At 34.5% G+C, this 15,840-nt stretch overlaps 1 protein-coding gene and 1 long non-coding RNA gene across 3 annotated transcripts in view; one reads left to right on the forward strand and one right to left on the reverse strand.

Annotated features, from left to right (window-relative positions):
* Positions 1-15,840, reverse strand: part of PDE10A (phosphodiesterase 10A) — an 815,835-nt gene that overhangs the window by 390,453 nt on the left and 409,542 nt on the right. The window contains exon 2 of the mRNA XM_051998086.1: positions 1,855-1,926. Within this exon, the coding sequence (XP_051854046.1) occupies positions 1,855-1,926 (72 nt within the window). The remainder of the gene's footprint in view (positions 1-1,854; positions 1,927-15,840) is intronic.
* Positions 204-15,635, forward strand: LOC127562405 (uncharacterized). Of its 2 annotated transcripts, XR_007953672.1 has the most exons (5): positions 204-695; positions 7,507-7,650; positions 11,648-11,823; positions 13,712-13,800; positions 15,511-15,635. It is a non-coding gene; the product is annotated as an uncharacterized LOC127562405 (long non-coding RNA). The 2 variants fall into 2 exon arrangements; XR_007953671.1 differs by lacking the exon at positions 204-695 and having other exon boundaries at positions 7,001-7,650.

The following is a 15,840-nucleotide window of genomic DNA, read 5'->3' on the forward strand; positions in this document are numbered from 1 at the left end:
TGTTTCAAAGCAATCCCATTAACGGTAAGCGCAGCAAGGAAAATGATTGCACGAAGTATTGTGATCTGGGTGGAATCCAAAACTTTGTAGGATATCTTGTGATTAAAACACACGCACAAGTTCAAGTCACATAATTTTTTTCAACTCCTAACTTTAAGAAAAAATCACTTGCATTTCACTCACTTTCCCTCTCCACATCTAGATTTAAAAAGAAAATTATTTGCTTAAGCCTAATGGCTCTTCACATCTTACCTGCGGGCTTGAGAAACCGAAGTGGCGAATTCATTGGATAGATAAAATCAAAACAAAGGCAAGGGGTCTTAGGGCACAAAATACAAAGGAAGCAACGCTAAAGCTAGCTTTTGCCCGCCTGTTCTAACTTGGCAACGGAGCCACCCTAACTGCCAAAGACGCGTCGGAAGGTGAACGCACTGCAAGTTTAGAACGCAGAAAGATCCGGGAGTTTGCGATAGTTTGTTTAGTTGAGAGAACCGCGAGACCGACAGGTATTAATGTCCAGAGAATTACTAGAAAAGGATAAAACTAGAAAAAGGTTGAGATGTAGGGTTGAAGACATCTGTCATCTTAGCCAGGTCTAGGACTGTCCTCTGAGCTGAGCTGAGATTAGCTCACCTTGTAGTCCAGCTAGAATATTCGCACCTAAAGCGGTTTGGAGGACAAAGCAGTCACAAAAAGTAAGCCATGTGCGTGGAGTTAAGTTACCCGACTGACAAACGGCTTCTCCTGGTCCTGATTTAAACTTGCTTTTCTTCATTTTTCTTGTGTTTTTTATTTTGAGGAACGATGCAGAGTCCTAATGTGTGTGTCCTTTCCCCACTCCCACCCACTTATTACAGTAGAATTTTTTTTTTTAATTTCTGCATCTACTCTAAATGACTCGCGTTTGATAATCTAGGTCTTTTGCTAGTCTTATTTCCACGAATGATCCAGTGCCATGGCTTTTCTTTCTTCTCTGTAGTCCTTAGAATTTATCGTTTAACGGATGTCAATTCCATCACTCGTGAGGTCAAAATTCCTAAACCCTCCTGGAATGAAAACAGTGCCAGTGACCTTTTACATTACAGGGAGGGCATTTTACCGTGACATAAACGTGCTTTCCGAGAAGTAAAAACTAGTACCTATCAGGAAATGGTCCCTTCTTTATCCTCTCCTGACTTTTCCTCCCGCGGTTGGCATCCCTGGTTAAACAAATCGTTCAATTGGTTGTTTTTAATTATTCTGATTGTTCAGAATTCTACCTCGGAGCTTCTCTGGAGCCTGGGAGTGATCAGGAAGTATATCCGGTGATATCTAAAAAAGGTGAAAGCCACAGTATTTTTAAAAAATCTGTATTTCCCTAGGTGGTCTTTGCTTCTTTTCTTCACATTAAAAGTGTTTCCCTGTAACTTTCAAAAATCAGGGTACCTGGGATCAAAAAAGGAAGTTTCCAGTTGAAAGAAGTTCCAGAACTAAGTGAATGTAAACCAGATTTCTTTTTAACCTGAGGTGGAACAGCAGGTTATATATTTGTTCTTCCTCAAATAGGAGATCTTCGTAAATTAACAAGTAATGCTTAGTATCCTAATTAACCCTTTATTTGAATCAGCCGACTGGCGATATATTACCTTTCTTTTTTTTTCAGATAGGCTGGTATTTTCCAGGAGAATCAAAAGTAACTGTCACAAGACAATCCTGGGGACAGTTTTAATGATCCTCGAGAAGATTTTGTTAAGTGTTTTGTCTGTTGTTAGAAATCAGATTTCTTTGTGTAAATAAGATGGGGAGAATGAAATCAGGACTAGTTACAATCTACATTGCATGCATACAAACATAAAGTTGTACTTTTTCACTCACCCCGATGTATCCCGGTGTGGCAACACCCTCCGAATGTTTTCTCGTGGGCCCACTGCTTTTCTTTTGATTTTTCTAAAGTGATATAAAATATCAAGAAAGGGGAAAAAAAGTTTTGTCACTAACATACTGATAGCTCCATACTTGAGTTGCATTATTAGGCTAGTCATCAACAGATAATTGCGAGGTAATTTCTATGCAAGACTTCTAAAAAGTCTTGTGCAGAACGGACCAGTCAAAACAATAGCAAATCTCAACTAAATTTTGAGTTGAGCAATCACTGAGAAGCAATAACTGATAAACTTAAACTTATAGCTTAAGGATTTCAAAGAAATTCTGTCTACACTATGGGAGACAATTCTGTCCTTCACAACAACCCTGTGAAGTAGGCACGATATAAGAATGCATATTTACAGATTAGATCTGCATCTTAAGTTCAAAGACATGAGAAAATTTTTAAGGAAAATTATCCACAGAGTTCAGTGGTCATTTTAAATTAATGGTTTATACTCTATCATAGTCATTTGAGAAAATACCTTGGCCTACATCTTAAATTTACAAACCAAAAGAATTTTAAGAGGTTTGTGAATACAAGTAAAATAGCCCAAATTATTTTTTCATCTTTCTTCTCCAACTCCTCCCCCACAGATGTTTGATATTACACACACACACACACACACAGAGTCATCTTTTCACAATAATAAAAACCAAGAACTAAGTCTTCAGTAGAAATACAACCTAATTAATTTTATAAGGCCAATTTAAGTACAGGTTTAAAACAATTTTAATCATTTTAATTCTAAGTGCTATTCTGCACTTGACTAAGTTTTCCCCCTTATATCAAATACTAAATGGAATTTTAATATCTATTTAAATGTTATGCATGACAGTTTATAAATAGAATAAAACATGTATTAACTACTTTTAAAAGTTCCTTTTCCCCATAGCTTTTAAGGTGAAACAAGAACATAGATATTTAATTTTTTTCTTTGAATCCTTGAAACTTTTTAATGTTGGCTAAAAGGTACTTCATGTTTCACAGCCGCATAGTTTCCAAAACAGCTTGCCCCTAAAGAGATTCACTACCCACAGCACTTGTGATTTTGCCAATATTTGTTTTATGAGCTATTTCATAAATATGCACATTTACAGGACAATGGTCATATACATGTGCATATCTAAAAAAAAACTATTACATATGCATGTATGTCATATGTATGCATATAGATATATGCAAACTAGGAATTTGTTGGTAGCTCCAGTAGGCCTAGCATTTGATATTTAGTAAAATATATATATATATTATATATATATAATCTTCAAATGTCAAATTCTACAATTTAATATATAAATGAACTGATAATCTGCCAACTTGATACCTGAGGCACATGGCTTCATAAGAGCAGGCTTTATCTAGTGCTTTTTAATCTTTACAAAGCACTTTATGTACACTATCTCATTCGATCTTCACAACAACTTTGTTGAGAGAGATATGGTATTAACCCCATTTTACAGTTCAGGAAACACTTTGACAGAGGTTAGATGATTTGCTTAGCATTGGGCAGCTGGTATATGTCAGAGGTAACATTCTATCTAAATCAAGAACTTCATGACTCCAAGTCTAGTATGCTACTCAATATATTAAAGATAAAATAATTATCTTACTATTATCATCTTCTACACTGTCTCCTCATTTTGTGGAATTGTGGATAGAGTTCTGGACTTGGACTCAGGAAGGCTTGTTCAAATCCTGTTTCTGATTTCACTAACCTTGTGACCCTGGACAAGTCATATAATCTGTATATGTCTCAAACAAATCCTTAGGACTCATAAGGCATAGAGGAAGAGAAAATGGGAGTTCCTCAAAGTGAAAAAAATACAGCTGGTTCAAACACAAACTATTGTTTTCTACCAGAACATCACTGATTTGTGTCAGTCTTTATCCTCCAATGCTATCCTCTAAAACAACTTAAACTGTAAAAACCTGGCCACAAACTGATCACTCCACAAGAAATTCTTTCTAAAAATAGCTCCTTGTTAATTCAATTCAATTGCCTCTTGGTTCAACATCTTCTTAGCATTTATCAATTTTATCTTTTCCATACTATTTGTATATGTTTACATGTTTCTTTCCATGTTTCTTTCTAACTGCCTTATTGTTTCTTCATTTATGAATGTTTTGTGCTATCAACCTAACCTAAGTTCCTCAAGGTCAGTCTCTAACTTCCATAATTATTCGCCCCCCACCTCAGTTTGTATAGTGATTTTGCAAATTATAGGCAACCCACAAATTCTTATTAATTTGCTAACTAACCATAAAGAATAGGAAATCTTGGACAGCATCTATATTTTAGATGTCTATACATTTCCAATGTTATTTTTACAATAAAATTTTGTTTATATGTTCTATTTTTACATCAGCAAAATGTCCTTTCCCATGTATAGCTCCCTCTCCTAAATAGCCACTCTCTATATTTATTTATTCTTTTATTAACTGGTCATTCTCTTTAATGTGTGGAAATGAATTGTTTACATGTTAATAGAGGATAAGAATCAATTGTCTTCTCAGAAACCCAATATTTTTAAGATTCAGAGAAAGGTAAAAGTTACAGAGGATGGAGGTAACTGTTCCATTTTAATGGTCTTTTGTAGAAGAAAACAAAAATGGAAAGTGGAAGAAGTAGAAAAATAACTATTGCATAACAGAGGTACAGAACATAAAATCTATATAATCACAAAGAAAGGAGGGGTGGGGAGAATAGTTATCCCATGAATCTCACTTTTATATGAAGTGGTTCAAGGAAAATTGAACACATACACACACACACAGACACACACACACATACATGCAGGCACATGCTCTGGTAAACTCAATAGAAAAGAGAGGACAGAGAAGGTTCCCCCTCCCACCCTGAATTTTTTATCTATGCTTGAAGCACTCAAGTGCCTCCAACCCAGCTACTTAGACCTCCCTGGATTTCTTTATATCCCAAATAAAATCCCATGTTTTACAAAAAAACTTTCCTGATACCTCTTAATTCTAATGCCTCCCTTCAGTTAATCATCCCTTTTTATCCTGTATATAGCTCGTTTGTATATATTCTTTTTCATACTGTCTCCCAAGTTAAATTATAAGCTGCTTGAGGGCAGGGACTGAATTTGCCTCTTTTTGTATCCCCAGAACTTATCACAGTGCCTAACACAGAGTAGTCCCTTAATAAATGTTTATTATTTGATTCACTGAATGACAAAAAAAAAATCATAAAACACTCAAATTTTAGAGATAAGAATGAATGTAAAGAAAGGACCAATAGAGAAGGAAGATTAAAAATCTGAAATGGGGGCCAGCATCAGGGAAGAGAAGACCTGCAAAAGAGAGGATACATTGATAATTTCAGGAAGGTTTTGGATTTAAAATGAAAATCAGATGCCTGTAGTGTTGTCTTATCAAACACAAGACATACTGGGGAGAAGGTCAGGAAGAAGGGGTATATTATAAAGCCATTATTACTGGGAGAGGAAAAATGTTTAAAATATCATTGAACAGATAAAAACAACTCTCCACTAATCCAATATTCTCAGATATTTTTGTTATATAAATTCAATTCTCATCAATTCGAATAGTCCATTTGAAATAATCTCCCATGTTAAAGATCTCAATTATCTATGAGTTCTTTTAACTACATCACAAATTAAGACACTATTTGCTTTAATATGTTATTAAATAGCAAAAGGAAACATATGGGAAAATTTGAAGGGAGGGAAAAAATCCAAACAAAATCAAAAAACTAAAACTTGCTCAGATTTATGGCCAAACATTGATAAATCATTTTAGTGACTTTATTGTATTTTCTCCCATTCTCCAAACACCAAATTGGTCTTGATTTTTTTTTCAGTTAAGCTATATTTTGATAATTTGCAGAAATTTTAAAATGGTCAGTTATAATATTAAAAGTACTGTATGACAGTGCTCTATCTTTTACAAGAAGTAAAATTATAGTGTTTAGAAGGAAATCTTAAAAGTATTTTGTTCCAGTCCCCAAATGAACACATTGCAAATACTGTTTAATTATGTCCAACTCATCTTGACCCCATCTGAGTTTTTCTTGGCAGAGATACTGGAATGGTTTGCCATTCTCTTTTCCAGCTCTTTTTCAGATGAGGAAATTGAGGCAAACAAGGGTTAAGTGACTTGCCCAGTTAGTGTTAGATTTGAATTCAAGAAGAATCTTCCTACCTACTGGCCAGGAGTTCTATAAATCTTTGTTGAAGGGATTTTTCATATTTTTGAAGGAAGGAAAAAGTGCAGCTTGACTGACAAATAGAGGCCCAAGTGAATATGTTTTTCCCATAACTGAAAGTTAACAAAAATTATTCCTAAATCATAAAATTGCATAGGATCTGAGATTTTAGAAAATCTCAGATCCTTCATATGTCCCTTAGAAAATGATTTTTTGAATTTCTAATATCCAAAGAAGAAAATGCTACTTTATAACTGAACAAGCAAACTACTCAAGTATCTTTGCCAAAAATGGGATCATAAAGAGTTGGACGTCACTGAACAATAACAAGAACCTAGCAAAACTTATGCTCAGCTAGAATGGCCTTTGAGAAACCTTGATTCCCTTTCTTGAAAAATAAGAAGGCTTTACTAGATGATCTTTAATTGTATTAGTGGGGGGAAATGTCATGAAGGTTTTATAACTGATAATAAGTTCTTTATGACTATGCTATTATTAATACTCTTATATAAGTTTCTCTTGTTACAACAAAGTACTAAGTTTCAGAAATAGTTATGTTTAAAAAAAAATCATTTGCTCCAGGAAAACTTGTATCCAAGACACTTTTCCTGTTTTAGTGACAGATAGAAGTTAAAAGAAAAGTATAGATTTTCTTTAAAAATCAGTGCTTTTATTAATTTTTTACATGCCAAATATAATCAAGTCAATTCTGACAAAAGAGTTAGAGGAACTCAATTATAGAATATTTGGATATCATAGTTTATTCGGTGACTTTTATATTTAGTCTCTTTAAAGAAGAAACATCAGGAGAACCCAATGTAAAAGATTTAGATTAAAACACACACACACACACACACACACACACACACACACACAAATAGTGAAGAATGGTGAAATTTAAGGGAAGATCTGATATCTGTTGAAGTTACTTCTTAAAAAAACACAATAACTACAACAAAAACCTGGCATGTTCTGATCCCAATAAAAAGGGAGTACTGAACAACAAATATATATAGCAGGCTGGCACCCTTTTTGACAAACTTTATGGGCCTGTCCAAATTAGATATGTATGAATTTAATTTCATTTTTATTTGCTTTTCTTCCCTCTTCTTTTTTTCCATTTCCTCTCTCCTTCCTTTCTTTCTGCCTTTTCTCTCCATCCCTCCCTCTCTTCATCCCTTCCTTCCATCCTTCTTTCCTTTCTCCCTCTTCTTCTTCTCTCTTTCCTCCTTCTTGTTCCTTCTTTTAGTTTTGCTTTAGTCAGGTCTCTAAAATAAATGGGGATTTGCCTGTGACTTAAGAGATTTTTAAATTATTATATATTATCTTTATTACAATGGCATTTATTGTAATGGGTTATGTGTCATATCATTTCTGCATTTTGACAAATTCTTTTTTCTCCTTTAAAACCTAGGTGGACAATTCTGTGTTATAGTTCTACTTTTAATAGACCTCTAGATTTTTACCATACCCATAATAGCACCACTTTTAAGTAACCAAAGCAATAATGCTTTGATCATCGTAACAGCAACAAACATTAGAGGATGGCAGTCATCAGGTACTATAAGAAAAACCATTTCATTATTCTCCAAAATAAAAGTGCAGACATAATCCGTAATCCCAAATTTAGACTCCTTTCTAAATACTACTAAATACGAATACTAAAATACTAGGGATATTCTAATTATTATTTGATTTAAAGACCTGCCAATATTCTGATTAACTAGTAATAGTTTGTTGATGAAATGCTAAACCTAAAAAGAAGTCAAACTGATATAAGATTATACAGTTTGCAAAGCACTTGGAAATGTTCAATATAATGATGTTGCTGGCCCCTAGCCTATGCTATACTGCTTTTGGAAGGAAGGAAGGAAGGAAGGAAGGAAGGAAGGAAGGAAGGAAACAAAATTGGGAAGAGAAAGAAAGTTAAGTATCTATTATGTGTTGGCCACTGTGCTACCTCATAATAATCCTGGTAGGTAGGTGCTATTATTTTGTTCATTTTACAATTGAGGAAACTGAGGCAAATAAAAGTTAAGTGACTTCCCAGTGTCATATAGCTAGTATGTGTATGAGATTGGATTTGAACTCAGCTCTTCCTGACTACTGGCTCAGGACTCTATAGCCTCACTTAATTGTCTCAGTTATCTTGGTAATTATAATATTAGCCTTCACATTTATATGATGCTATTAAGTTTAACATCATTTTTATCATACTGATTTGACATAGAGAGTATAAGTATTATCATCCTCATTTAATAGATGAGGAAATTGAGTCTCAAAAAATTGCCCCAATTACATAGCGGCCATTTGCAGATTCAGGATTTGAACCTACTTGTTCTGATTCCAAGCCTAGTACTCTTTCCATTGCCATATGGTATTGTGTGAATTGAAACACAAAGATTCAAACTGTTCCTAAGAAAATAAACATGGCTTGCATAAATGGAATACTTTGCAAATCTGTGAAATAATGAGCGGTGTGGTTATGAGAATACATACTTCTTTTCAAAACAAAATTCCAAATTGAGGATGATTCAATTGTACAAACATTTAGTGCATATTTCCATACCTTCTTGCCCAGATTAGAGACTGGTCCCACTTGAGCCCAGACTTCAATATGTGCCTTGGGACTGAGCTTTACTTTAGAAAACTTCCTGAAGGTCTTAATCTACTCCTAGATTATCCAATTCTAGAAAACTCTTGGGAAACTCATTTAGCTCTATGAAGCACAAGTTTCAGATTATGCTGAGAAGGTTCTGGGGTTTAGTCAACCCAAGAGGACCTAACCCTTCTATTTGGCCTCAGGCACTGTCCAGAATACAACGAGGCCCTTGGGTATTGTTCCATCTTATATCTGGAGTCTTGGCTGTACTGTACTGAGTCAGGTTTTCCTATTAGAATGTATCTCCTTGAGTGCAGAGACTTGTTTTTGTCTTTGCCTGAATTCCCAGAATTTAGCTCAGTGCCTGACATGTAGTAATCACTTAATAAATGCTTGTTGACTGGCTGATTTAGTGGCTGGAGCACTAAAGTCAAGGCTGTATGTATTTACATAGCTATATTCTCCCACAATATAAGATTTAGTCCTATTAAGATGACATGTTTTAAAGAGGAGAAAACAATTGGTTTGTTGTGATTTTTTTCCCTTTCCTCCTGAACTTCTCTTATTAAAGAGCCAAAAGGAAGAAAAGAATTGAGCTCAATGCAATGTTCAAACTATCTCAGCTACTGACGTATATGATTACACTGAAATGGCCACACACAAGTGCTGATGTCATTTTTTTTAGAATTTGGATTTTCTTATAGAAAAGACTTCAGGAAATGTAGTTAAACCTGTTGTTGACACAAATTACTTTTTACTTCAGTGAAAGCAACCTATTGAAAAAGAAAAAGGAGTGCTGAATTCATTAAAGCAGTATAAAAAATAACTAGGAGGAATCAAAAAATAAGCAGATGTTCTCAGCAACATTTGTTATCTAAATGACTTAAGGCTGAATAGCATAGAATCTACAAAAATCTTTCTGCTTAATCTAGCAATAGAATAGATTCATGGAAGACTCATGGACAATACAGGCATATACCTATGCATCTGTAATAATCACTTTCAAGATACACTCTATCTAACTAACACAGTGCCTTCACTTGCATAGGGTGGCCACTATCTCAGGTTCTAGGCTTAACCATTTGAGTGAGTACTACTGACACTGTAGCTCATGAGCTCCTACCAGCATAGTTTCCATTAATAAAAAAAATTATTTAAAGAGCAAAGTACAAAAACAAGCTACAAATACATTATCCCCATAATATCTAGGTGTACTCTCTCATAAATACACAGTTTTTCCCTGAGAAAAATGGGCACAATTAAAATACAAAAATAGTGAGGCATATGTGTGATATGTACATGCGGCAAAAGCAATTCTTGGTTCCTGAAACTACTAAGCCTGAAAATCTTTTTTTAAGGAGTTCTCACAAAACTCTTATGTACAAGGGAAGGTAAAGAAATAAGCATTTATACAATCTCTACTATATTACTTGAAATACTAAGCACTTGAAAAATATTATTTCATTTGATTCTCACAACCCTGTAAAGTGAGTGCTGCTATTATTTCCATTTTATAGCAAAAGGAAGTTAAATGAATTGCCCAGATTCACACAGTAAGTGAATCCAGGCCAATACTCTTACTGGATGGGTAGGGAGGATACGAAGTATGCAATGATCTTGTTGTGAGGCAATGTTTGCTTAGTTATAGGAAATGACATTTTGCATTCTATCCACTATGAACGTACCTAAGTTCCCTATTATATGTAGTATATCCTACAGATTCACTGGTTCTCTTTCAAAGCAAGATGGCTAATAAAGGGGTGAGTTATGCATGGAGGAGAGTGTAAAAAGAGATTCCCTATCTCAGGAATCTCATCCATAGACAGGACCCCAGTTTACAAAATACCCTTCTCCTACTCTCAGCAGAACTTAGTTATTTTAAAGTCTTCAGAAGTAGGACTAATATGTTGGCTCAGCCAATAGCATTTTTAACTCAGAGAAATAATGTCATTTTAGAAAGATTTTTATAATTAACACCATAAAGTGGTAGCATAAACATAATCACCTTGTGAATATATTCTCGACCTTCTATGGCTATAGTCTCATCTGAGGGAGGCAGGGAATGTGCTTTTGTATGTTTTAGAAAATATATTTTTATCATGTTGAGTCGATGTGCCACATACTATATTTTCAACAGAAAGGTTTTGTTCTCCGACAAAACCATTTATATTTTCTCCATATGATTTTGAAAATGTAGGACTTTTAAAGCAGTTGATTAATAAAATTTCACACAATTCTAAACAATGTGATGAATAATTAGTAGGACAAGATAAAATATGATCTTCCTCCATACTTCCCCTATTTGCCAGTCAGAAAAAAATTATGTTCTAATCCTTTTGATTTCACAGAAATTAAATCATAATAAAAGATGTTTACATATTCCTCATACTGTTTTTCAACAACTCCCAAGAAATACACTATTTTATGCACAATGGGTAGCAGTAGGCATATTATACTAGATTTACCTTGTGATTGGGCATTGTAAATTCAGAATTAGTCTTAGAATCACAAAAACTTAGCTAAAGTAGTGCATCTGATACATTTAACCCCTCACTATTCTAGACAGCTTTCCAAGACTATATATTAGTTAGTTCTTGATCTGCATCAGTAAGAAGGGATTTTTCATAGTCTTACAATAGTAAGTTCCTCACATTGATAAAGTTACTGGCAAGGATTCCAATCCCTTTCTAACCCAACTCCTGATCAACCCCCCCATTCTTTTGAGTTGGAAAAGAGCCAAAAAGCAAAACAAAAGCTATTGCAAATGGAAAAAAAATGATCCTTTAGATTGAAGTCTGAGGTATAAATTTCCAGCTCAAATTTCCCACATTAGAGAAATCTATGTGTATGTGTGTGTGTGTGTGTGTGTGTGTGTGTATGTGTGTTAGATAATCAAGCCCAACATAGTCTTGCTTTTCTATAAGGTTAATGTTAGTTTTTGTCTTGATCTCAGATATTCCACTGAAGGAAACAAAATATGCCATTGAAGGAATAGGCTTGAATACTTTATCCCAAGTTGATGAATGGGGTTCTACACAAATGACATTCTTTAGTGTATAATATTAATGAACCATAAGATATAAAATCATTTTCTTCAGCCCTGAACCACAGACCTGTTTGCTCCTTCAGGTAAGATTGTATTTTGGTGATACTTCATGCACCGAATGTGCAAAACTCTTTTAAGAGTTGGAAGATACAGGGAAAACCACTAATAGCTAGGAAGTGTCTCCTTGCAAAACTCACCCATGTAGTTGACATTAAAATCACAAAATGGTCACATTCATCTTGAATTCTGCAGTGCTACTTTTGAGGGGGAGTGGGCAGGCAAGGAGGAGTCAAGTAATATCATCACTTTGTGTTATATGAAAGGAAACATGTTATTGTGCAGTAAGGACAACCTGCATTCACGTGCTGCCTTTGATATGTAGTGGTTACTTAACCCTGAGGAAAAATCACTTTCTCATTTGGGTCCCTAAGTAAATCTCTGAAACTATGAGTTAAAAAGTAGTTGCCATTAAGTATTAACATTAAGCATATATTATGTAAGGCATCATTCCAGATATGTTCATACATACATGAACACATGTGTGTATTAATTTTCCAGAGGTAATTTGTGTGTATGTGTGTAACTCCTGCCTTCAAAGGACATATAAAGTAGTAAAGTATGAAAAGACAGTCCTATATCAAAAAACAGAATATAATAAATACATGAGAGTAATCCAAAAGAAATAGTACAATATTAAAAGAGAGAAAGATCACTTTTGCAGAGGGAAAGGAAGAGAATGCTCCAGGAGGATTCATGAAAAAGATATCTTGCTGGATCTCTGGGATATTTAAAACATCTACTTTATACTTCATCCTTTAAAAAAAACTATAAATTGTTATTTTCAAAACTATGGAAATGAAACTAGATATTTGATTTTTTTCCCCTACCCTCTCATAAGATAAAAGCTTTAGAGCTGGAAGGAACTTCAGAGGTCAAATGGAATTTTCTTATTTTACATTATGAGAAAGGTGAGACACAGAGACATTAAATGATTTTTGAAGATCACTTCACAAGTATCTGAGTAGGATTTTAATCCAGTTCTTCTTGATTTCAACCTCAGTGTCCTATCCATTACATTAATGAGATTTATAGGAATCAGAAATCAGAGAAGCTGATCTCTTATTTTTAAGCATCTCTTGAATAGCTAGGTACAGAGAATAGTGCATTGGCCTTTGAGTCAGGAATACCTGAGTTCAGTGCAGCCTTAGATACTTACCAGCTGCATAATTATAGGAAAGTAATACTTAGTCTGCTCATAGAGATAATTATAGCAACTATCTCAGAGAATTATTGTGAGGATCAAATAAATTGATATTTTCTAAATGCTTAGCACAGTGCCTGGCACACAGTAGTCATTCAGTAAATGGAGGGTTTTTTGTTTTTTTTTTTTGATGGTCTTTTCTTTTCCCCTTCTATTACATGATATATCAGATCAAGGCTTCTGGACTAAGGCAACATCACCATCCAACATGACTACTCTTGAAAGTAGCTTGTTGATGCCATACCTCACTTTCTCTATTATTGGGGATTCCCAGCAGGGATTCACTGCCCAAACACTCTCATCATTACGCCTTCTTTCTTATCCCTATCAATGATCAAAGTTATAAAATCAGGAAAAGGCAAGGAATTCCTGCATTAGATCATCATATGTCCACTTCCTGCATTAATCACTGAAAAAATAGACCTCTATTCATTCTTCCTGCTAACCGCTAGGTTAAAAATAAGTTAAAAGCCTGGTTTGCTGTCATAGAGACTTGATTTTAAATGATCACAATAAATAGCAATGACACTTTTCACATAATGTGCAGCCTAGCTCACTGCTGTGCTTGGATAGTCTCAAACTAAGAAATACAGTCACAGAATACCACCATCTGAGGCAAGGTAGGAATATTTATGTGTATATTATTAGTGATTTTTAAAAGACTCTAACTGGCCTTAACCCACATTTATTTTGTAATCAAACTGAATTAGAGTGAAATATCCACTGATATCTGATTGACTCAGACAAGTGTCCCACCTGGCAGGAGTCCAGAAATAACAAGACTGCTATATTCAGCTAGGTAAGGAGGTTTCTGAGGGAATCAGACAGGAGAACGTCATGCAATTCTGAGTTTTTGAAATGTGTTTCAGTGATGTTTCTTAACTATTACTATTGTTTCCCATTAATCCCCTCCCTTGTTGTAGATCTCATTTTTGCATTCACTATAAGTTTAGAAGAAGCTAAAGTGGGGAAAAGATAAGCTCAATGCTTTCTTTTTATTTGGAGATGTGGGACTGGAGCTCAGGGAAGAAATGAGGACATTGTATACCTTCATAGACAAATATACTGTTCCTAGTGTATTTTAGGAGCAGCCAGTATTATAGAAGATAGAATGAGGGGCCTGGAGTCCAGAAAACCTGAGTATATATTCAGGATCAGATACTTGAAGGTTTTCTTTCCCAGAGAGATGAAGATAGACTCAGAAACTTCAAAGAAAATTGCAGGATTTGGGAACCTTTAGTTTTGTGTATATGCATTTTATTTTATTTTATTTTATTTTATTTTTTTGAATGTCTAGACTTGATTCTCTTTATTTTATTTATTTTATTTTTTAATAATTTTTTATTGATAGAATGCATGCCAGGGTAATTTTTTACAGCATTATCCCTTGCATTCATTTCTTTTCCGATTTTTCCCCTCCCTCCCTCCACCCCTTCCCCCAGATGGCAAGAGTCCTTTACATATTGAATGGGTTGCAGTATATCCTAGATACAATATATGTGTGCAGAACTGAACAGTTTTCTTGTTGCACAGGGAGAATTGAATTCAGAAGGTATAAATAACCCGGGAGGAAAAATATAAATGCAAGCAGTTTATATTCATTTCCAGTGTTCTTTCTCTGGGTGTAGCTGCTTCTGTCCATCTTTGATCAATTAAGGCTCTCTTTATCAAAGAGGTCCACTTCCATCAGAATACATCCTCACACAGTATCATTGTTGAGGTATATAATGATCTCCTGGTTCTGCTCATTTCACTCAGCATCAGTTCATGTAAGTCTCGCCAGTCCTCTCTGTATTCATCCTGCTGGTCGTTCCTTACAGAACAATAATATTCCATAACATTCATATACCACAATTTACTCAACCATTCTCCAATTGATGGACATCCTTTCATTTTCCAGCTTCTAGCCACTACAAACAGGGCTGCCACAAACATTTTGGCACATACAGGTCCCTTTCCTTTCTTTAGTATCTCTTTGGGGTATAAGCCCAGTAGAAACATTGCTGGATCAAAGGGTATGCACAGCTTGGTGTATATGCATTTTAAAAGGTATTGCACACATAATACATGCCAGATACAATAAGACAGAGGTATAGGAAAATGAGCAAACTCATTGTCACACAGTGATCTCCCAACAAATGATACCCTTTTTCTAACATGAAAGGGGCATATCCAAGGCAGGCATATTGAGATAGTTAAGGGGGGATCATAAATTTGAATCTAATATGTGCAAAAAAATGCTCAGTTTATTTTTAAATATTTAATATTTTTATTTTAAATATTTTAATATTTTTAAATATTTCATTGTATTTTTTTCAATCTTAATACTTTGATTTGATGGAAAAAAAACAACCTTAATTCTCCTAAAAGGATATTTCTTTTTATCTTAATAAGTTTTGGTTTTGTATCTTTTATTTCTACATATGTATAATGAATTTTTATTTCTATATATGTATAATGCATGTAGGCATGCATATGTAAATCTCCATTTATCTATCTCCCCCTCCAGGTTAAGAAAGCAGAAAAAAAGAACAGTTCAGCAAAACCAACCAATGCATCAATGGTGTCTGACAACACGTATGCAATGATTTACAGCCATAATAAATCAATCAATAAAACATTAAGTGCTCACTATATGCTCTGCCCTGGGACCTAAATGCTAGGGACATAAAAAAAGGCAAAAGTCCTCAAGGAGTTTACAATCTAATATAAGAGAAAACATTTAAAGAAGCTTAAAGAGGTTGAGGGAGGAGGTAAAGTAAGAGGGAATTAGGAGAGAACAGAGGGTATTGACTAGGTGAATTTTTTCAACTATTCGCCAAGTCCAAGCTTCATAAGA

The sequence above is a fragment of the Antechinus flavipes genome, chromosome 4 (assembly GCF_016432865.1).
Source record: "Antechinus flavipes isolate AdamAnt ecotype Samford, QLD, Australia chromosome 4, AdamAnt_v2, whole genome shotgun sequence".
NCBI classification, from domain to species: Eukaryota; Metazoa; Chordata; class Mammalia; order Dasyuromorphia; family Dasyuridae; genus Antechinus; species Antechinus flavipes.